Source organism: Panthera leo, chromosome B2, assembly GCF_018350215.1.
Source record: "Panthera leo isolate Ple1 chromosome B2, P.leo_Ple1_pat1.1, whole genome shotgun sequence".
Lineage (NCBI taxonomy): Eukaryota > Metazoa > Chordata > Mammalia > Carnivora > Felidae > Panthera > Panthera leo.
Window position 1 is genome coordinate 104,549,208 of NC_056683.1, and position 23,554 is coordinate 104,572,761.

The 23,554-nt window shown below is 39.0% G+C and overlaps 1 protein-coding gene across 1 annotated transcript; it reads left to right on the plus strand.

Annotated features, from left to right (window-relative positions):
- Positions 1-631: 631 nt before the first annotated feature.
- LOC122219141 (amine sulfotransferase-like) lies at positions 632-22,046 on the plus strand. Its single transcript, XM_042937380.1, has 6 exons — positions 632-773; positions 11,948-12,156; positions 16,228-16,351; positions 17,325-17,419; positions 20,165-20,348; positions 21,916-22,046. Exons 1-6 carry the CDS (start codon positions 632-634, stop codon positions 22,035-22,037), a joined length of 876 nt encoding a protein of 291 aa, XP_042793314.1. The 3' UTR covers positions 22,038-22,046.
- Positions 22,047-23,554: the final 1,508 nt, after the last annotated feature.

Sequence of the window (23,554 nt, forward strand, 5' to 3'; positions counted from 1 at the left end):
TGCTCACACGCAATGTCTCAGGCTTCCCGGAATAGACTCATGTCTGTGACCATTCATGCTGGTACTACCCCAATAACTTTAAAGATGTCACAAGTTTAAAAAAAAGAAAAAAAAAGAAAGTTAAATTCAAAGGTACCAAGATTACTATAAACAGATAATGCCTACCGAGAAATTATATAAAAGAAATCTTTTATGAACCTACTAAGACCTAAGCAAGTGAATGTAGTTCATTTACAGGGGGGAAAAAAGGCCAGCTGATAAAGGACTATGTGGTTGGTCTGATAGCCAAGTGTTTTTGAAGCCCACTTAAATCCTATTTGTATATACATTTTCTGTTCAAATATACATAAGATTTCTGATTAAGAGCATCAGTTTTTAGAAATATTACAATAATTACTCGTAAGCTACTTTCCCCATACCTACATGAATGGAGCACGCACAAATAAAACCAAGAGCTAGCCCCAAATCTTGGGCATTCCCCAAATTCCACACATCCAGAATCCAGGCTTTCAGAGCCAACAGGTTTTCAGTGTTTGTGTTTGTTAAAAAGGAAAGATACAGAAAGGAAGACTATAACATTCTACTAAATTTCTCTCAAATAATTTATCTGTATTTTGCAGGCAACAGAAATATGGAAGATACAAACAAAATTTTAACCAAATTTAAAGGATGTTATTTTGCAAATACTCAACTTAATCTTGAATTTTTAGAAAATTTAGATGATTTTGAAATCAGAGATGATGATGTGTTCATAATCACATACCCCAAATCTGGTGAGTCCTATATTCCAACAGCTAATATAATTAATAAAATGATATTTCTGTAATATGGGAGCACTGTTTTCTTAGGAGCATATTCTACTTGCATATATAGTCAATCTACTGGATATAAGTAATTTCTCATGTGGGCAAGGGAAATGGGCATAATGAAGAAGGAGAGAGATTGACGAAACCCTATCAAACACTGAGTTGCTGAAGTGGGCTGGGAAAGGACACAGGGATATTTGCCATTTAGGCAGCTTCTTGGGACATACTTGAAGCTGTATTTAATGACCAAGTACCTGAGAAAGAGGAAATTGAACTTATACTAATTATGATCATTCCCCAAATACTTTGGGTCTTATTTTTGATACCACTCATATATATGTGTAGAATATATACATACATTTTGTGTGTGTGGGCCTACACATACATCTATTTACATTCTCTACCTGTGTTTTATTTTTTTATTTTTATTTTTTGAAAAATAAGGATGTTTATTAAGGACATTTCTAGCCCACAGCTAGGGCTCATACTCAGCTCTATGAGCCACTGTCCGGCCTCATCCCCATTCAATGTGAATGACATTAGGGAGGCCGAGCCACAGGTATATCCCATTGATCCCACAGTAGGGGGGTCCCTTCCATAGCCAGGTATAGATAGAAGATATACTGCTGAGAATGAAGAGGGAAATCACTGGATTAATAAGTTTCTCTACACCTTGCCTGGACCCTTTCATTCTCACCTTCAAAGACCATGGGTTGAAGGTGCCTAGTACCATGATGTGGGGTATTCTCTACCTGTGTTTTAATGGGATTGGGGGGAATGTTTTTTGCTGCTGTGTTGTATGAGTTCTCTATATGGTTTGATATTACCTATTATGAGAAATATGATTTCCAAATATTTTATTCCATTCAATATGCCTTTTCATTTTGTTTGGGCTCTTTGGTGTACAGAAACTTTTCAGTCTGATATACTCCCACTTACTTATTTTGTTTTTGCTGCATTTGCTTTTGGTGTCATGTCCCAAAATATCATTGCCAGCATGAATTTTGGGGCACTACTGCCCTTGTTTTCTTATAGGAGTTTTGTTGTTTCGGGTCTTACATTCAGGATTTAATCCATTTTGAGTTAACTTTGTGTATGGTTTAAGGGAGTGGTTCATAGTCTTCTTTTCCTATGCCAGTCCAGTTTTCCCAATACCATTTATTGAAGAGTCCACCCTATATTTTTTGCTCCTTTGTCAGAAATTAGTTGATTATACATGTTTAATTTGGGGCTCACTCTCTTGCTCTGCTGATCTATGCATCTGTTTTTATGCCAAAACCATAATGTTTTGATTACTATAAATTTTTAATATTATTTGAAACTAATAAATGTGATTAGCTCAGTTGTATTTTCTAAAGATTGTTTTGGCTACACAGGGTCTTATATGGTGCAAAAAAATTTTATGGTTATTTGTTTTATTTCTGCGAAAAATGTCATGGTAATTTTGATAAAGGTTGCATTGAATCTGCTGACTGCTTTGTGTAGTATGGGATGTTAACAATATTAGTTCTTCCAACCCATGAACAGGAATGTCTTTCTATATATTTGTATTTTTTTTTCAGTTCCTTCTATCAGTACTTTACAATATCCAATGTGTAAGTCTTCTACCTCCATAGGTAAATTTATTCCTATATATTTTCTCCTTTTTGATGCTATCATAAATGGGATTGTTTTCTTAATTTCTCTTTCTGATAGTTTATTGTTAGCTTATAGAAATACAAGTTATATTTGTATGCTGATTCCTATCTTGCAAGTTCACTGAATTCAAATGATTAGTTCTAACAGAATTTTTGGTGAAATGTTTAGGGTTTTTGATATATAATATCATCTACGAATAAAGACACTTTTACTTCTTCCTCTGCAACTTAGATGCCTTTTGTTTCTCTTTCTTGTCTAAGTGCTCTGGCTAGGATTTCCAGTAAAACTAGTGAGAAGCGTCTGATCTTGGTCATTACTTTAGATGCCCTGGTTATGATCTTAGATGGAAAACTGAAATTCTTACTATTGAGAAAGATGTCAGTTATGATCTTGTCATAAATGGCATTTAATATATTGAGTTATGTTCCTTCTACATTTTGTTGAGAATTTTTATGATGAACAATATTCAATTCTGTTGAATTTTTTCTGTATTTATGGAGATGATAATATGGTTTTTATGCTTCATTTTTTAATGCATTATCAAACTATTCTATTTGTGGATGTTGAACCATCCTTGCATCCCTGGAATGAATTGTATTTGATCATGGTGTATGATCCTTTTAATGTGTTGTTGAATTCAGTTTGCTAATATTTTATTGGGGATTTTTTGCATCTATATTCATCAAGACTGATGGCCTGTGACATTCTTTTCTTCTAGTGCCTTTTCTGGTACTTAGCTGGGTAATGTTAGCCTTGTAAAATGAATTGGGAAGTGTCCCCACTTTTTTTATTTTTGGAAGAGTCTGTGAAGGATTGTTACTAATTCTTAAAATATTTGTTAGAAAAAAATGTTTTTAATATTTTTTTTTCCCCAGAAAACACTGATTCTCTTGCTCTACCTCAATTTAACAGACATGTTCCTATCTCTGGCTCTTTGCACTCACAGAATCTTTTTCCCTTGATGCTCTTCTACCTGATATGTGCATGGTTTACTCCCTTCTTTGGGTCCTTATTTTAAACTTATATTATCATTAAGGCATTCTGGATGGTCATATTTAAAAATGCAGCCTCACTCAAAATTCTCACAGTCTTCTTTGCTGCTTTATTTTCCCTCCATAATATAACACATATCACCTTATACTATACCATATATCTACATACTTAATTTGTTCATTCTTTACAAAGCCATCCTTAGGAAGCACATCATAGCATTTAGACAAGAACAAATAACCCAGAAGAACAGGAAAGACCTAAAAAACAATTCCATGTGTATAAAAGAACTCAATATAAATTTAAGTAAGGTGCATTTATTAATGGGGAAAAGATAGTATATTTGGTCCCAGGAAATCTGTGTCACTATATGCAGGAAGTTCACCTGGAATCGAACAGCACATAAAAGAGTAAACTCTAAGTGTATTCAAGACACTAATATTAAAGGTAAAATTATACAACTATTTCTATTAAAAATATTGTAGAAAAATCATTGTAACTAAGGAGTGGTCAAGAGCGTCTACACAAATGTCCAAAGAAAAATATACAGGTAAAAGTTTGATAAATTCAGTTACATCAAAATTAAGATGTTTGGGCTTTGCTTAACAGTGAGTTCCCTAGGCAAAGTTAATAGGGTCTGAAAGAGAGGAACTACTGGGCTTTTGAAGATGGCGGCGTAGGAGGACGCTGGGCTCACAGCGCGTCCTGCTGATCACTTAGATTCCACTTACACCTGCCTAAAGAACCCAGAAAACGGCCAGAGGATTAGCAGAACAGAGTCTCCAGAGCCAAGCGCAGACGAGAGGCCCACGGAAGAGGGTAGGAAGGGCGGCGAGGCGGTGCGCCCTCCACGGACTGGCGGGAGGGAGCCGGGGCGGAGGGGCGGCTCGCCGACCAAGCAGAGCCCCCGAGTCTGGCTGGCAAAAGTGGAGGGGCCGGACGAACTGTGTGCCGACAGCAAGCACGACTTAGCGTCTGGGAGGTCATAAGTTAACAGCTCTGCTCAGAAAGCGGGAAGGCTGGAGGACAAAGGGAGGGAGAGCTGCTGAGCCCCCAGATGGCAGAGCTCAGCTTGGCGGGGAAACAAAGGCGCTCGCCAGCGCCAACTCCCCCGCCCATCCCCCAGCCAAAATCCCAAAGAGAACCAGTTCCTGCCAGGGAAATTGCTCACTCCACGCAAACACCCAACTCTGTGCTTCTGTGGAGCCAAACCTCCGGCAGCGGATCTGACTCCCTCCCGCTGCCACAGGGCTCCTCCTGAAGTGGATCACCTAAGGAGAAGCGAGCTAAGCCTGCCCCTCCCGCCCCCGTGCACCTTGCCTACCCACCCCAGCTAATATGCCAGATCCCCAGCAACACAAGCCTGGCAGTGTGCAAGTAGCCCAGACGGGCCACGCCACCCCACAGTGAATCCTGCCCCTAGGAGAGGGGAAGAGAAGGCACACACCAGTCTGACTGTGGCCCCAGCAGTGGGCTGGGGGCAGACATCAGGTCGGACTGCGGCCCCCCCCACCAACTCCAGTTATACACCACAGCACAGGGGAAGTGCCCCTGTGAAGTGAAGAAATTATAGCTGAGAACTTCCCTGAACTGGGGAAGGAAAAAGGGATTGAAATCCAAGAGGCACAGAGAACTCCCTTCAGACGTAACTTGAATTGATCTTCTGCACGACATATCATAGTGAAACGGGCAAAATACAAGGATAAAGAGAAAATTCTGAAAGCAGCAAGGGATAAACGTGCCCTCACATATAAAGGGAGACCTATAAGACTCGTGACTGATCTCTCCTTTGAAACTTGGCAGGCCAGAAAGGCTTGGCACGATATCTTCAGTGTGCTAAACAGAAAAAATATGCAGCCGAGAATCCTTTATCCAGCAAGTCTGTCATTTAGAATAGAAGGAGAGATAAAGGTCTTCCCAAACAAACAAAAACTGAAGGAATTCATCACCACTAAACCAGCCCTACAAGAGATCCTAAGGGGGATCCTGTGAGACAAAGTACCAGAGACATCACTACAAGCATAAAACATACAGACATCACAATGACTCTAAACCCGTATCTTTCTATAATAACACTGAATGTAAATGGATTAAATGCGCCAACCAAAAGACATAGGGTATCAGAATGGATAAAAAAACAAGACCCATCTATTTGCTGTCTACAAGAGACTCATTTTAGATCTGAGGACACCTTTAGATTGAGAGTGTGGGGATGGAGAACTATTTATCATGCTACTGGAAGCCAAAAGAAAGCTGGAGTAGCCATACTTATATCAGACAAACTAGACTTTAAATTAAAGGCTGTAACAAGAGATGAAGAAGGGCATTATATAATAATTACAGGGTCTATCCATCAGGAAGAGCTAACAATTATAAATGTCTATGCGCCGAATACCGGAGCCCCCAGATATATAAAACAATTACTCATAACCATAAGCAACCTTATTGATAAGAATGTGGTCATTGCAGGGGACTTTAACACCCCACTTACAGAAATGGATAGATCATCTAGACACACGGTCAATAAAGAAACAAGGGCCCTGAATGACACATTGGATCAGATGGACTTGACAGATATATTTAGAACTCTGCATCCCAAAACAACAGAATATACTTTCTTCTCGAGTGCACATGGAACATTCTCCAAGATAGATCACATACTGGGTCACAAAACAGCCCTTCATAAGTTTACAAGAATTGAAATTATACCATGCATACTTTCAGACCACAATGCGATGAAGCTTGAAATCAACCACAGGAAAAAGTCTGGAAAACCTCCAAAAGCATGGAGGTTAAAGAACACCCTACTAACGAATGAGTGGGTCAACCAGGCAATTAGAGAAGAAATTAAAAAATATATGGAAACAAACGAAAATGAAAATACAACAATTCAAACGCTTTGGGACGCAGCGAAGGCAGTCCTGAGAGGAAAATACATTGCAATCGAGGCCTATCTCAAGAAACAAGAAAAATCCCAAATACAAAATCTAACCGCACACCTAAAGGAAATAGAAGCAGAACAGCAAAGGCAGCCTAAACCCAGCAGAAGAAGAGAAATCATAAAGATCAGAGCAAAAATAAACAATATAGAATCTAAAAAAACTGTAGAGCAGATCAACGAAACCAAGAGTTGGTTTTTTGAAAAAATAAACAAAATTGACAAACCTCTAGCCAGGCTTCTCAAAAAGAAAAGGGAGATGACCCCAATAGATAAAATCATGAATGAAAATGGAATGATTACAACCAATCCCTCAGAGATACAAACAATTATCAGGGAATACTATGAAAAATTATATGCCAGCAAATTGGACAACCTGGAAGAAATGGACAAATTTCTAAACACCCACACTCTTCCAAAACTCAATCAGGAGGAAATAGAAAGCTTGAACAGACCCATAACCAGCGAAGAAATTGAATCAGTTATCAAAAATCTCCCAACAAATAAGAGTCCAGGACCAGATGGCTTCCCAGGGGAGTTCTACCAGACGTTTAAAGCAGAGATAATACCTATCCTTCTCAAGCTATTCCAAGAAATAGAAAGGGAAGGAAAACTTCCAGACTCATTCTATGAAGCCAGTATTACTTTGATTCCTAAACCAGACAGAGACCCAGTAAAAAAAGAGAACTACAGGCCAATATCTCTGATGAATATGGATGCAAACATTCTCAATAAGATACTAGCAAATCGAATTCAACAGCATATAAAAAGAATTCTTCACCATGATCAAGTGGGATTCATTCCTGGGATGCAGGGCTGGTTCAACATTCGCATATCGATCAACGTGATACATCACATTAACAAAAAAAAAGAGAAGAACCATATGATCCTGTCAATCGATGCAGAAAAGGCCTTTGACAAAATCCAGCACCCTTTCTTAATAAAAACCCTTGAGAAAGTCGGGATAGAAGGAACATACTTAAAGATCATAAAAGCTATTTATGAAAAGCCCACAGCTAACATCATCCTCAACGGGGAAAAACTGAGAGCTTTTTCCCTGAGATCAGGAACACGACAGGGATGCCCACTGTCACCGCTGCTGTTTAATATAGTGCTGGAAGTTCTAGCATCAGCAATCAGACAACAAAAGGAAATCAAAGGCATCCAAATTGGCAAAGATGAAGTCAAGCTTTCACTTTTTGCAGATGACATGATATTATACATGGAAAATCCGATAGACTCACCAAAAGTCTGCTAGAACTGATACATGAATTCAGCAAAGTTGCAGGATACAAAATCAATGTACAGAAATCAGTTGCATTCTTATACACTAACAATGAAGCAACAGAAAGACAAATAAAGAAACTGATCCCATTCACAATTGCACCAAGAAGCATAAAATACCTAGGAATAAATCTAACCAAAGATGTAAAAGATCTGTATGCTGAAAACTATAGAAAGCTTATGCAGGTAATTGAAGAAGATATAAAGAAATGGAAAGACATTCCCTGCCCATGGATTGGAAGAATAAATATTGTCAAAATGTCAATACTACCCAAAGCTATCTACACATTCAATGCAATCCCAATCAAAATTGCACCAGCATTCTTCTCGAAACTAGAACAAGCAATCCTAAAATTCATATGGAACCACAAAAGGTCCCGAATAGCCAAAGTAATTTTGAAGAAGAAGACCAAAGCAGGAGGCATCACAATCCCAGACTTTAGCCTCTACTACAAAGCTGTAATCATCAAGACAGCATGGTATTGGCATAAAGACAGACACATAGACCAGTGGAATAGAATAGAAACCCCAGAACTAGACCCACAAACGTATGGCCAACTCATCTTTGACAAAGCAGGAAAGAACATCCAATGGAAAAAAGACAGTCTCTTTAACAAATGGTGCTGGGAGACCTGGACAGCCACATGCAGAAGGTTGAAACTAGACCACTTTCTCACACCATTCACAAAAATAAACTCAAAATGGATAAAGGACCTGAATGTGAGACAGGAAACCATCAAAACCTTAGAGGAGAAAGCAGGAAAAGACCTCTCTGCCCTCAGCAGTAGCAATCTCTTACTCGGCACATCCCCAAAGGCCAGGGAATTAAAAGCAAAAGTGAATTACTGGGACCTTATGAAGATAAAAAGCTTCTGCACAGCAAAGGAAACAACCAACAAAACTAAAAGGCAACCAACGGAATGGGAAAAGATATTTGCAAATGACATATCGGACAAAGGGCTAGTATCCAAAATCTATAAAGAGCTCATCAAACTCCACACCCGAAAAACAAATAACCCAGTGAAGAAATGGGCAGAAAACATGAATAGACACTTCTCTAAAGAAGACATCCGGATGGCCAACAGGCACATGAAAAGATGTTCAACGTCGCTCCTTATCAGGGAAATACAAATCAAAACCACACTCAGATATCACCTCACGCCAGTCAGAGTGGCCAAAATGAAGAAATCAGGAGACTATAGATGCTGGAGAGGATGTGGAGAAACAGGAACCCTCTTGCACTGTTGGTGGGAATGCAAATTGGTACAGCCACTCTGGAAAGCATTGTGGAGGTTCCTCAGAAAATTAAAAATAGACCTACCCTATGACCCAGCAATAGCACTGCTAGGAATTTATCCAAGGGATACAGGAGTACTGATGCATAGGGGCACTTGTACCCCAATGTTTATAGCAGCACTCTCAACAATAGCCAAATTATGGAAAGAGCCTAAATGTCCATCAACTGATGAATGGATAAAGAAATTGTGGTTTATATACACAATGGAATACTACGTGGCAATGAGAAAAAATGAAATATGGCCTTTTGTAGCAACGTGGATGGAACTGGAGAGTGTGATGCTAAGTGAAATAAGCCATACAGAGAAAGACAGATACCATATGGTTTCACTCTTATGTGGATCCTGAGAAACGTAACAGAAACCCATGGGGGAGGGGAAGGAAAAAGAAAAAAAGAAAAGAGGTTAGAGTGGGAGAGAGCCAAAGCATAAGAGACTGTTAAAAACTGAGAACAAACTGAGGGTTGATGGGGGGAGGGAGGGAGGGCAGGGTGGGAGGGAGGGCAGGGTGGGTGATGGGTATTGAGGAGGGCACCTTTTGGGATGAGCATTGGGTGTTGTATGGAAACCAATTTGACAGTAAATTTCATATATTAAAAAATAAAAAATAAAATAAAAAATAAAAAATAAAAAAAAAGAGAGGAACTACTGGCAATGACTATAATTAAAAATAATTAATACCTAGAATATATTAGGTGTATATACAGATCAACTGGAAGAGAACAGTGATCTACTTATAAAAAGAGCCAAAGAGATGAGCTGAAAATTTACCGAAGGAAACCACTCTCCACCAATGCCAACAAAAAACCACAAAGCTGGTACACAATAGTCACTTGCTTTATATCTAGTACACTGACAGCAATTAGAAAGGTCAGAAACCCTGAATGCTGACAAGGAGTACACACACATCTGCATGCTTTAGCATAATACTGCTGGGAGAGTAGACTGAAGCAGCCATTCTCTGGGGAGCAGTCTGGCACTATCTGATCAACTGAAATACAGACATACCAGGCAATTTTGCTCCTGAGTATATGTCTCCAAGAATATCTCATATGGGTTCATAGGCAACATGAGTGAGGGTGTATGTGGCAGTGTTGTTTGGGGTGTGCTGTCCATTGGGGGAAATTAGACAGGTCAGTGCATGAATGCACACCCTGAAACACAGACAGCATCTGTTAGGTGCAATGGATCAGCAGTAGCATGTAAAGGAATGTTAAACCACAGCTCACAGTGACAAACAGTAAGAAATGACGTGCATGGATTAAAAATCAAGCACATACAACAATACATATTTCAAAAGAACATCTTCCAAGAAAGAATATACTTTAAACCCTAAAGTCTTCTTGTCTGTGGTGGAAGTAGGGGTAGGAATGGAAGCAGGAAATGTGAATATAAGGAATTAATAGATCTTGGAGTGCCTGCAGTGAATCAGTGATGTTAGTATAGCATGACTGCAGAAAATGATAAATATCAACTTACATTAACCTCTGACATCCAAAAAGGCAAGAAGGAGAAAGAAAGAAAGAAAGAAAGAAAGAAAGAAAGAAAGAAAGAAAGAAAGAAGAAGAAAGAATGGAAGAAAGAAAGAAAGAAAGAAAGAAAGAAAGAAGAAAGAAAGGAGGGAAGGAAGGAGGGAAGGAAGGAGGAAGGGAGGGAAGGAAGGAAGGAGGAAAGAAAGAAAGAAAAGAGAAAACGAGAAAGATAGGTTGTGATAGGGGAGTGGATATGGAAGCAGAAGCAGGAGAGAGGACAAAGACAGGAAAAATGCAGCCTATTTTGCCTGGGGAACACGTTCTTCCAGTCCTCATAGTCTTAAATTTCTGCAGATTTGTAACCCATTAAGGTCATGTTTGGTAATTCCTCGGCACCCCTGAAGCTGTGATACCTGATGCAGAAGCAGTACTTCTTATCTGGGAAAGGTTGGAGAATGTAAGAAACCCTTTTAGAGCTTCATAACAATGAATTTTCTTTGTGTTTGAACATCAGCTGTGGTAACATGTAAGCACACATGATCTTGGTCTTCCCTGGGCAACACTGGAGGATTTATGCCCATCATGCTCCAGACAAGGTGCATACCACCTGACAGCAAGGCATGTATTCTTAACAATGATCTTGCTTACCAGATGCTGCTGCTTCACAGGCAGGGTGATAGGGTGGTCTCAGGAAGGAATTATAGGATGGGAATTGATGAGGGGCCAATGTACTTTCTCATTTAAGATGTTGATTTGAACCTTTCTGGGACATGTGACTTCTTGTTGGGGTAGGTTTTTGAAGCATTGCCTGTATATATGAGAAGCATGACCTTACAGAAGGTGTGTTTTAACTCTTAATATTCCCATATATGAAGCATGCAAAATGAAGTGGAAGGAATCTAGAGTAGGCAGTACACCCGTGTATTCTGTGACATATGTCCACTCTAATTGGAATTGGGAGAAATAGTCATCCTTAGAATTTGTCACATCCCACTTACAGCAAAAGGTCTAATCTTTTCCTTCCTGTCTCCATGTGGATCACAGGGCCTCCTTTAGGGATTTATAATGAACACTATTTCCCGAAGTGACATCATGGGCACAGTAAGAAACATAGGGAACGGGGGAAAGATGGAAAGTGACTCTATCAGTAAAATGCCAATTTTTTTTCTCTCTATTAGCTAACGTCCTAGGAGTGGGGTTGGGGAAGGAAATCTTGAGGCAGGCATAGAAGATAGTTTAAAATTCCCATATATGAAGCAGAAGAAAGTACAGAAGACTCAAGAAAAATTTGTGGGACAAATGCCCATGGAGTTTCACATGTAGAATCTCCTTATAACGAAAAGCAAAGGCAACGTATGTTTGTCTTTACCCACACTGCACCCTTTATATATTAAAAATTCCATTGAGACAAAATTACCTTTGTACGTATTATAATAACAACCTCTGATTAAAAAACTGATGACACATCTATATACTTTTTGGATAAATTTTCGCATCATTAAAACAAAATTATTTCTTTTACAGGGACTGTCTGGTTTCAGCAGATATTGTGCTTGATTTATTTTGAAGAACATCGCAAAGGCATTGGGAATCTGGAAACAGTTGAACGCATCCCCTTCATTGAGTACTTCTGTCGAGAAGTGGATTTTGCTGAAAGACCATCTCCTCGTCTCTTCATTACCCACATCCCATACTACTTGGTTCCCAGGGGGCTAAAGAACAAAAAAGCCAAAGTAGGAAAATAGACTATGGCTGCTGAAAGACAACTGCTTTTTCATTATTTCATTTCTATTCATTACATTGATGTTGCACTCGTCCAGGTGTTAGCAAATGTGGTATTTGTCATGCATTAATTTTCAACAGACTTTTGTGTTCTTATCTTCCAGTATCTGATTTTATCTTTCACCCTTTGTTTTCTGATCACATATGGAACACAACCATTGGAAAATGAGACTATATAGGAGTGTATTTAATTTACTTCATAGAGTATATTATAATATCATATACATTATATATTATATACCCTCTCATTTGTTAGCTATATTACCATGTGTATATAAACTGCCAACAATTCCTTTTTCTTTTTTCTGTATGCTCTCCTCGCTTCCTTCTGACGCTTCCAACCTGTTTTGCCTGCTTTCTCTGTGAATGTACCGAGTTCGTTGGAAATCTGAGGGAAGCTCAGAGAGAATCATTTGTATCTACTGAGTGATTTTTCTGTCTCTCCCAGTATCAGTCACCTCCACCCACTGATAATTTCAACTCTTGACTCATTTTCTCCCTCTCTACCTCCACTCCTCTGACTCACGGGATTATTTCAAAGTTGATGTACATTGTCTCTGGCTGGCCAGATAGGAGTGAGGCCAACTGCGCTCAAAGGATCAACATGAAGGAGGTACTTCCTGTCAGGGCCACACAAGTGTGGGATTGCCTCCTTCAGGTTGACCCATCAGGCTCTGCACTGGCCTCCCAGACCCTAGCCCTGCCAGGCCTCTCCGGTTGATTTAAACTCCAGCCACTTTTCCTCCACCAACCTCAGTAACCCTCTTCTGCAACCCACGTGTTATGCACCTGCCTTTGTCTATGACTGTTTTTGCTTTCTGATGTAATACATACTTACCTGTTTATTTATTATCTATGTTTCTGGCCACAGTGTAAAACCCTTGAGACAGATGGAGTTTGCAGTGCATAGAACCCTGTCCAGAAGGCATTAGAGTTGAATGAATGACAAAAGGGATCGCCAGTAATTGCCCTAATGCGGATCTTTGCTTCAAGCACCTTGAGACAGATGGAGTTTGCAGTGCATAGAACCCTGTCCAGAAGGCATTAGAGTTGAATGAATGACAAAAGGGATCGCCAGTAATTGCCCTAATGCGGATCTTTGCTTCAAGCACCTTATTATCTGAGTGCTGTCTCCTTTTCCTCCTGCTCTTTTCAGGTGTTCCGTTCAATGATGTGTCAGCACATTCATTTCTCCAGCCCCCTCCCCACTCCTATTCCCCACACTCACTCTCATATATATGCGTGTCCCCAATTGCTTCTTGCCCACCAATGACTCTACATTTTAAATTCAAATCCTTTTTGTCTAAATTCTTTTGCTAATTCAACTGTTATGATTTGTTGCCAACCCTTAATTCTGCTGAAACACAATTGTGTTATATTAGTACCTATATTCATGAATCTGGTAGTGTGGTCAGAAAAAATCAAAACAGTTAAAAATTGTGTCTTTCTTTACATTTATGGCCACAATTCTCACACTTTACTTTTTAAAAATGTTTTGCTTCCCCCCCTTTCCATACTGACTTTTCATACTTTCTTTATCTTCTCAAACCTCAGCAGCATTCTGCTCTACCTATCCCAGTAAAAGACTCCAAGTAAACCATTAGTAGTAGATGCCCTCCACATGCAAAACCTCCCCTCACTGCTGTCCCTCCTTAAGAGGAAAAGGTGGGATGTGTACACAGTTTTGTTCTCATTACATATCTGCCCCTCCATTCATGGTCTGGATCCCTTTTTGGATCCCTTTTGTCTGTACCACTGTTTCGCAAATGGGAGTCAGGCCAGGCCAACATCTGGGAATCATCAGCTCTCAGCTCTGCGTATTCCCCACAGGATATTTAGCATATTTGAGGCATTTTTGGTTATGGTGGTGGTGGTGCTAGTTATAGTGGGTTGAGGCCTAGGATGCTGTTAAATGTCCCATGATGCTTACGGTAGTCCCAACCACAGACCGTTATCTGGGGAAATGTCCATGGTGCCACTGTTGAGAAACTTGTTCTACTCTCAAAGACTTTCCTTAAGCAATATAATTTGCTTTTTTTCATTCATTACCAATTTCCTTATGCTGATTGGATCATTCTGTTTGGCCCATAATGAAGTTTTCATGTGGCATTTTTTAACAGTAAAATAAAACTTGTCTTGCTCCATTTCAATTTTCATTTTCTGCCTTTCATTTTCTGTTTGAGATAAACTTCTTAAAAGCGTTTAGCCTCATTCTCCGCGCTTTCACTGAATCCTGAATGTCAACGTCCCTTGTTATTATAGTTTTTGAAAAGGGGGGATCATTTCTTGATCACTCTACTTGGCCTATCACTGGCATCTGACATAGTTGATCACTTTCTATGTCTTTAAACATTTTCTTTTCCTGTTGTTCCAGACACCACATTCGTGGTATCATATTGTCTCAGTGGACACTTAGAGGAGATTCTACCCAAAAACCTTTCCCTCTCTTCATATTTCATTTCAGCAGAGCTTTCATTTTGTTTGGACTTGTATCCTGTATATGCTTCTGGTCTGATGGTTAGAGTGGTAAAATTTGGTTGGTGCAAAACCAGGGCTTGGTACCAGGCATCTTGCCATTAATTTTTAAGGCACAGGTAAGTGACAAGCTTATGAACAACAACACAAGTAAAGAAGAAGTTTCTTTCGTGTCCTCTTAAAGAAGGTTTCTTCATTATTTTAATTGACCATGGGGATGAAAAGTGGCAGCTGTGTGGGACATAAAGAAGGGTTAGCATGTCATAGTGGAAAAGTAGGAGACTCAGTCTATGACTACATCGAGATGATGAGTTAACCTAACCTGTTGCACTCTCATCTTGGGCTTTGGCTTTTTGTGAGAAAAGTTGATACTTTCACTATTTAGGAAATGTTATGTGAGATCTTTTCTAACTTATACAATTATATTTTGAGACGCTGCTCCTTCCTCTTTACTGGCTTCTCCTTCTCTGTCTAACCTCTGAGAGCTGATGATTCCCAGATTTTTGGCCTGGCCTTCTCCTATTCTCCCTCTATAGTTAATCCCTCAGTTAGATTATCTAATCACGTAAGTTAAATACAATGTATGTATAGTTGATTTCTCCCTTTAATTCTAGATTGATGTAAAGTATTTAAAAACTCTACATCTATAGAGATGTCAAATATATCTCTATATAGGTATTATCCAAATATGGGCTCCAATACCAAAAGGAGTTTTGATTTTATCTTCAAACCACTCCTTTTCCCAGTTTCCTTATATATTTTGTTCTATTTATTATGTATAGAGAGAGCATAGTCAGGGGAGGGGCAGAGAGAGAGGGAGTCACAGAATCCAAAGCAGACTCCAGGCTTTAAGCTGTCAGCACAGAGCCTGATGCAGGGCTCAAACCCATGGACCATGAGATCATACCTAAGCTGAAGTTGGACGCTTAACCCACTGAGCCACCCAGGCACCCCAATACTTTGTATTTTTAATGTCTTTGGGTTGCTTCACTGCTTTATGAAATTATGGCTTCTGATTGGTTACAATATACATTTTTAAAGTTAAATCTCATAGTCCTTCAATGCAAAAAATATTGAAGAAGTAACTACTATGGGTCAAGTACTTGTGCTTTATACTGTGAAGATATATAAGAATTATGTGAACCATACACTGAAGGATGAGAGAAATACAATCTAAACTTTCACAGATGATTTGAAAATATCTTAGTAAGTTTTTCCTATTGCCATAATTGTATAGCTATGAGATATTTTCACATATGTTAGCTTGTTGAGGTAGGGACAGGAGAATATTGTTGGTTTCTGTCTAGGGGAGTAAGAAGAGGTACCATGTGAGGTAATTGATAGTCACCAATAATTAAGTCTCCCAATCATTAAGGGAGAGCCATTGCAGAGGAGAAATGCAAAATACAAAGAGGGCTGAATATATACAAGACATGGTTAGAAACTGTAAAGTTAAGCTAACAGGCTTCATTCAGTTGGAGGGCATTAGGGTACAAATATGACATTATGAAAGCATCAGATATAATGAATACTTCCTTTCTTTCCAGGTTATTTACATATACAGAAACCCTAAGGATGTTATGTGCTCATATTTTCACTTTTCAAAGAAACTGACAGCATCCGCTACAGATAACTTTGTGGAATTCATGAATCTATTTCTAGAAGGAGAAGGTAACTAAAATTTCATAAAATACTAAGTTTGGTGTCCTGTGGTGAGTTTTTAAGCTCTAGCAGAGAGAAAGAGTTTGCTTAAATAGAGTAGAATGGGGATCAGTAATCAACGTATCAAGCCAGTTGGTAGTGTCGTCTTAGGTGACCATGTCCAGCCATTGTACAAATATTGTAACTCTCTCTCCTTCTCAACAGATTGTCAAGATTACAGTCATACCAACAGAGAATAATTACATCTAACCATGGAGAGATTATTTCACTGGCACACAGATTTCTGTCCTAGCTTAGTGAGAAGTAGCTCAGTGAGAGCGTACGTTTGGAGCTTTGCACTTCATATTTCAAGGGGCTCCTCCCAAGGGTCCTTTAAAAAATATTTTAGTAAATTTTTATTCATTGTTTAAGTAATTTATACACCCAGAATGGGGCTCACAACTCTGAGGTCAAGAGTTGCATGTTCTATCCATCGAGCAAAACAGGTGCTCACCACATTCTTATCTGAGGAGCCAGTGCAGCTATTTGACCAGGAACAAAGCTTGCAGAAGTAAACGTGATGATCTGGAACAGACTTACGATTGTGTCCAATGCATTGTGGCAGAGCTGAAGTGACTCTTCAGAGACCTCTCGTGCTCCTTGCAGAGTAGAAATACCTCCATGTGCCTTTGGGGATAGTCGAGAAGTAAGGAGAGGATTCATTCCTCCTTTCCCTTTTCAGTTTTTCTTACCCCATGGCAAGATTATTTTCTATTTATATGAAATGCATTTTTAAGAGACTAATTTCTCCTTGACTGTATGTTTGTTTCCTGGTGGAAGTTGGATGGTTCTCCCACAACCAGATGCTAGGGGAAATCTGGAATCTAGCAGCACACTTCCTTTTCCTCCTTTGTTACTAAAGGTTCCTGCATCTCCTAGGACTGTAGATTCTTTTCAATGTGTTCAACATATTTACTTAATGATGTATCTGTTCTCCCCACAGTGGCAGGAAGTCTTTGGTTTGACCACATCAAAGGTTGGTATGAGCACAAAAACCTGTTCAACATTCATTTCTTGATGTATGAGGAGATGAAGAAGGTGAGAAATGTGACATTACTGACTTCACTGAAGCTGTAAGCCAGCCTGGCTGAATGAATTGATTGTTTATGCCCAGAACACCCAAAGGATGATATCAAATTTGAGAACCCAGATTGTGTACCAGGAGACATTTTCCTATATCACTTCTATGCTTTCTTTACCAGGTTTCCATTTAGAACTACCACTGGAGGTTTCTTTTCAAAATTTACCTGTGTGTCAATAGATGTCTGTTTATGTATGTTGGTGTGAATGATTTGATTATTTTGAGTCAGATTATTGGTTTCTCTTTCGTGAATTGTTATATCTATTTCCTTCCATTTTTAATTACACTAACGTTGTAGATGTGTGTTCCTCACTTGCAGGTACATTTCTTGGGAACTTTAATCTTGTCTGTATTGTGTATGATTAAACCATGCAGGAAAAATTAAATGAAAATACCTGTGTATGATTAGAAAGAATTCAGCTCCCAGTACAGTCAACTACATGTGCCTGAAAAGAAAACTTTTATTGCTTACTGACTAAAACCCAGAGCCAGGCTACCCTGATGCTGGGTGTTTGGCTCATGCATGTCAAGAATATCCCAGGGTTTTCTGTGTTTCTTTTGTACCATATTTGGTGTGATGACGATGTTTCCCTCATGGTAGCAGGACAGTTGTAGCTCCAAAGTCATGTCTTCACATGATAGCTTACATGGCAGACAGAGTGTTAACGGGGAGAAAAGTGGCATTCTTGCCTTGCTTTGTTCCCACTTTTGCTCCGTGAGGAAACTCACTCTCAGAAACTTCTGTTTGACTTCCTCTTTCAGACCCAATACCCAAATTGGGCCATGTGACCACCCTAAACTAATCTCTTGTAGCAGACAGTGGGATTGCCACGAGGAAGTTGGATTAATAATGATCATTATGGAATGTGGCTGGGCACTGCTGCCAGGACACCACCAGGATCTCTTAGCAGGAAAGAAGAGAAAGAGCTGAAAGGCTGGCGACCCTAAAGGCTGCCACCTGCTGCGTGTTTGTCACTAGCTTCTGTTACCCCTGCCATAGGGCATATACCAAATCTAGACTCTCTGGCTGAGTGCATATCACCTACGAAATAGAGATTCAAGTGTCTGGCTGGCCTTGTAATCTTCTTCACAATATGGCCCTTCTTTTTTTCTTTTTATATGAAATTTATGGGCAAATTGGTTTCCATACAACACCCAGTGCTCATCCCAACAGGTGCCCTCCTCAATGCCCATCACCACTTTCCCCTCCCTCCCATCCCCCATCAGTTTATTCTCAGTTTTTAAGAGTCTCTTATGGTTTGCCTCCTTCCCTCTCTGTAATTTTTCCCCCTTCCCCTCCCCCATGGTCTTCTGTTAAGTTTCTCAGGATCCACATAAGAGTGAAAACCTATGGTATCTGGCTTTCTCTGTATGATTTATTTCACTTAGCGTAACACTCGCCAGTTCCATCCACGTTGCTACAAAAGGCCAGATTTCATTCTTTCTCATTGCCAAGTAGTATTCCATTGTATATATAAACCACATCTTCTTTATCCATTAGTCAGTTGATGGACATTTAGGCTCTTTCCATAATTTGGCTATTGTTGAAACTGCTGCTATAAACATTGGGGTACATGTGGCCCTATGTATCAGCACTCCTGTATCCCTTGGGTAAATTCCTAGCAGTGCTATTGTTGGGTCATAGGGTAGATCTATTTTTAGTCTTTCGTGGAGCCTCCACACTGTTTTCCAGAGCGGCTGCACCAGTTTGCATTCCCACCAACAGTGCAAGAGGGTTCCCGTTTCTCCACATCCTCTCCAGCATCTATAGTGTCCTGATTTGTTCATTTTGGCCACTCTGACTGGCGTGAGGTGATATCTGAGTGTGGTTTTGATTTGTATTTCCCTGATGAGGAGTGGTATTGAGCATCTTTTCATGTGCCTGTTGGCCATCTGGATGGCTTCTTTAGAGAAGTGTCTATTCATGTCTTCTGCCCATTTCTTCACTGGATTATTTGTTTTTCGGGTGTGGAGTTTGGTGAATTCTTTATAGATTTTGGATACTAGCCCTTTGTCTGATATGTCATTTGCAAACATCTTTTCCCATTCTGTTGGTTGCCTTTTAGTTTTGTTGATTGTCCTTCTATTGCTTACAGGCTCACCTCCCATCTTTCTCATTCCAGACCTGTTCCCATATAGCCCCAGAGAAACTCAAATTCTCATACTCCTGTGACCTGAGATCCCACACCTTCCATGCAACCACAATTTTGCAGATACTCTTTTTTTGATTTAAACACTGTATCTTCAGTTTGTCTATCAAAAAAGTCCTGGTTTTGGTTTAATTCCCAGAACAAATTTCTCATCTTTGAGGAACTTTCTCTGAATTGTGTTACATAATTACTCTTTGCCAGTAAGTGCTTATACTGAATTCCCAGAACTGATTCCCTGTTGTGCCTCTGTTCATGTGCACCATCATTTAGGGCAGCATCTGACATATAGTAGCTATTCACCAAATACTTGCCCACTTAACACAAATAGAATGAAATATGAGTGTTCCTAATATGCACTCTAAAACAGTGGACAAGGGAGGAATTAATTTATCAAGAAGGAATAAGCAAGAACCTTCTCATGGTCCTGCTCCACTTTTCTAAGTATCCTAAGCACCTACATTTTTCACTCCCATAATGATATTTAGCTGTGACTTTTGTGTGTGTCTTCTTTCTTATAATGTGCATCATTTATCATATTATGATTTATTTCAGGATCTCAGAGGCTCTGTGTTAAAAATATGCAAATTTTTGGGGAAAGAATTGAGTGAAGAGGACGTGGATGCCGTTGTGAGACAGGCCACGTTTGAAAACATGAAGAATGACCCACGAGCCAATTATGACAATAAACTCAAGGCCTATTTTGGGATACAAAAAAAAGGTCATTTCCTTCGCAAAGGTGATGTTGAACAATAAATGCTTGGCTATCTTGCACTGTGATACAAACATAACGAAGTGTAGCTTCTAAGCTGTCCCGATGTGGAGCTGCTATGGCCCTGTTCCCTTCCCTACACAGTTGATTTTCCATGATTTCTTCTTGGTGCTCTTCAAGAGACTATATTATTTGGTCCCAGAATGTGTCTGGATGAATAGCCTAAAGTTGCACACATACACACACACACACACACATAATAGTATAGTATACATAATAGTCCTTCCCAGTAACAAAATAATCTTCCATCATAAAAATGTATAGGAATATCTCCTTTATCTCAATATGATACCTCTGGTGAGTGCATTTTTAAATGAATGATTCCTTCATATAAATGATAAATGTGAACATGTTAGAATATTTTTATTATTTTATAAATTATTCTAAGTTAAAATGTATGATCTTCTTAGTACCTGGAAAATCGATAATACAGAATTGACATAAATTTTACACTTAATCAGAATGTTTCATGCCTCTACGCCAATCGCAATAAATAGTGGCTTAAATACATTAGTATTTCCTTCACTTAACTACTTTGTACATCTTCACCCATTCAATTAAAAAATGTGAAACACTGGTAACTTGGAGCCAACCTGAAGTGGGGACATGCCCTTCCCTTTACCCTCAGCGCATCCTGTCATGTTGTAGATGCTACAATCCTTCTCCAATGCCATCATCATGGCACTTGCATTTGTTTTCTTTGAAAAAAGAAAATTTTCTGTGGTTACACATCTTTAACACACCTGAAAAACGAGAGACTGAAATGGCCAAGACAACAAAAAATGGAGAAGCCAAATTTCCTTACGGAAATGATGCATATTCCCTTGTTTCTTCTGCACATACTTTTCTCTTAGATGTTATGAAGTGTAATGTCATTTGTACTGGCTCTACCACTCCTGCACAAATTGTGTTTGTGTTTTCAGTTTCATTAGCATTGAAGCTGGTTTATTTATTTGTTTACACTTTAGCGTGATTTTACATTCAGTGTTTCTTGCCTCTCCTTCTATCGACCTCTACTTGCCGTCCCAACTCTGTGTCTGTAAGTTTAAAGTAAGATTGTTGTAAACCTACACTGGGTACAGATGGAATAATTACAGGTGGGCCATTCCAAACTGTATGAGCTTGGGCTATATTTTAAAAATCTCTCTGAGCATCCATGTCCTCATCAGTAAATATTTGTCTAATGATATCTGATTTTTGGAATTTTTAAGGACTTCTGTAAACTACAATAGCCCATGTTAGCCTGAAACAAAATAGTCAACAAGTTGCAAGAGTTTTCTCCTTTGTCAGGTAGCTGACAGCTCAGGGCTTGAGCTAATTACCTTAAATTACCTCATAATTGTGATGATGAGTTTTCTTTTCCCCTTGCCATAAAGTGGGAGAGAAAAGGGCCATTGCCATGTGCAGGAGCAACAGGGGCCTTACTAGGGAGGAAAATGAATGTCCAAAAAATGGTGTTTCTCCCAGCACTAAAGCATCATGCCCCCTCCTCCCAGAATCTGCCTTGAAGCAATTTCTTTGCTGTTCCTCCCAGGTACGATTGGAGACTGGAAAAATCACATGACTGCTGAGCAGAATGAAAAGTTTGACATGATTTTCCAAACGAAGATGAAAGATATTCCCTTGAAGTTCATCTGGGATATGAATGAAGAATAGATTTCTTAACAATGCACAAATATTTTTACGAAACTTCTTTCAGAAGGAAATATATTGAATTGTACACTTTCATCTTTGATTGTCACTGGCTTATTATTGAAAAAACTCATTGATGAATAAATATTAATATGCCCACACTACATCATTTGCCATCTGTGGCCTGTTTCAATTTGCTAGGAGTCCTCACTTTCTGATCAGAAGAAGTTTCCTCTCTTTGTGTTGCAGTATAATTATGGAATAGTTTACCTTAAGTTCAGAAGTTCCAAAGCCTTGAACCACAAAGGAGATCATAACATGTGATTGATTTGACATCTTAAAATAGAAGCCTTGTCATTTATAAAAAACTACTTATGGTCTTTTTTCATATTTAAGATTTTAATTCTTAGGTAATCAAACGAGTCAGCCTTTCATTTTATGGCTTCTAGGATTTGTGTCCAACTAGGAGTGTTGCTATCACAAGTATTTCCATGTATTCATAAGTCATTTCTTTATTTAATCTTAATATCTATCTTTTGTTGTTAGATACCTGTCAATTTTTTTTCCTAACAGATAGCCAAATGGCCCAAAATCATTTATTGAATTCACATCATTTTCCTACTGATTAAAACAGACATTATCTTGTTCTACAATATTGTATGTACATAAATTTTCTTATGTAAAATGACATATTTTCTGTCGATATAATTTTCTTTTTTATAACTATGCCCTAATTTCTAACATAGATTAAGAAACCAATAAATCATGATGTATTGTGTTGGAATTCTGCTAAGTGTTGCTTTACTCTTAAAATGTCACATAAAAATTGACATCACCACTAGTTGAGTGTTCCCATTCAGAGGTATTTATACTCACACTTATTTGTGTTTTCTTTCCAGTCATTTTGTAAGGACACCTGGTCCTTACATTAAACTTGCTCATTTCCTGTGAAGATTATCCTATGCCAGCATAGAAAGTATCTGTAGATATTGGGAGGAGAATATTTTTGAGTCAAGTGTTCTAACTGCTCTCCTTTTCTCATGGACTTTTGCCTGCTCAGGCATACACTGGGTTTCTTGTGGTCAGGCTGGCTCATTGCAAATAGTACGGTCAGTCTAGGCCTGTAGGGGTGTGGATGCTGCCGTCCATCAGATTCTGTAGACCCACTTGTATCTTTGTGTGTCTGTGCCCAACTCGGGGTTGCTGGCTGCATCAGTGCCTTTATTTCCATTTGCTCATTGCTCTGTTCATCTTTCTTAAGTAACATACATAATTTCTTTCCTATGCTGCACTTTTAAGAAAAGTTATAAAGGTCCCTGATCCTTCTATTAGGAAAGGATTTCACATCCCCAGGAGCCCACTACTGCTACATTGTCTCCTGCTTTTCTGAACTCCTTTCTTCCAAGAGTTCGTAAATTCCACAGCTGTGGCTTAGGTGATGTACGCCTTTAGAGAAACATATCTTTTCTGCTCCCTTCTTTTATCTTCTCAAAAAAGGTTTATGTGTGGTAGCAGAAAGGAAATATTGTTTAAAAAAATAG

Coding starts and splice junctions, on each gene's coding strand:
- LOC122219141 (XM_042937380.1), top strand. CDS start 632: ATGGAAGATACAAACAAAATTTTAACCAAATTTAAAGGATGTTATTTT. Junction 774..11,947: donor AATCACATACCCCAAATCTG/GTGAGTCCTATA, acceptor TTTCTTTTACAG/GGACTGTCTGGTTTCAGCAG. Junction 16,352..17,324: donor TCTATTTCTAGAAGGAGAAG/GTAACTAAAATT, acceptor TTCTCCCCACAG/TGGCAGGAAGTCTTTGGTTT.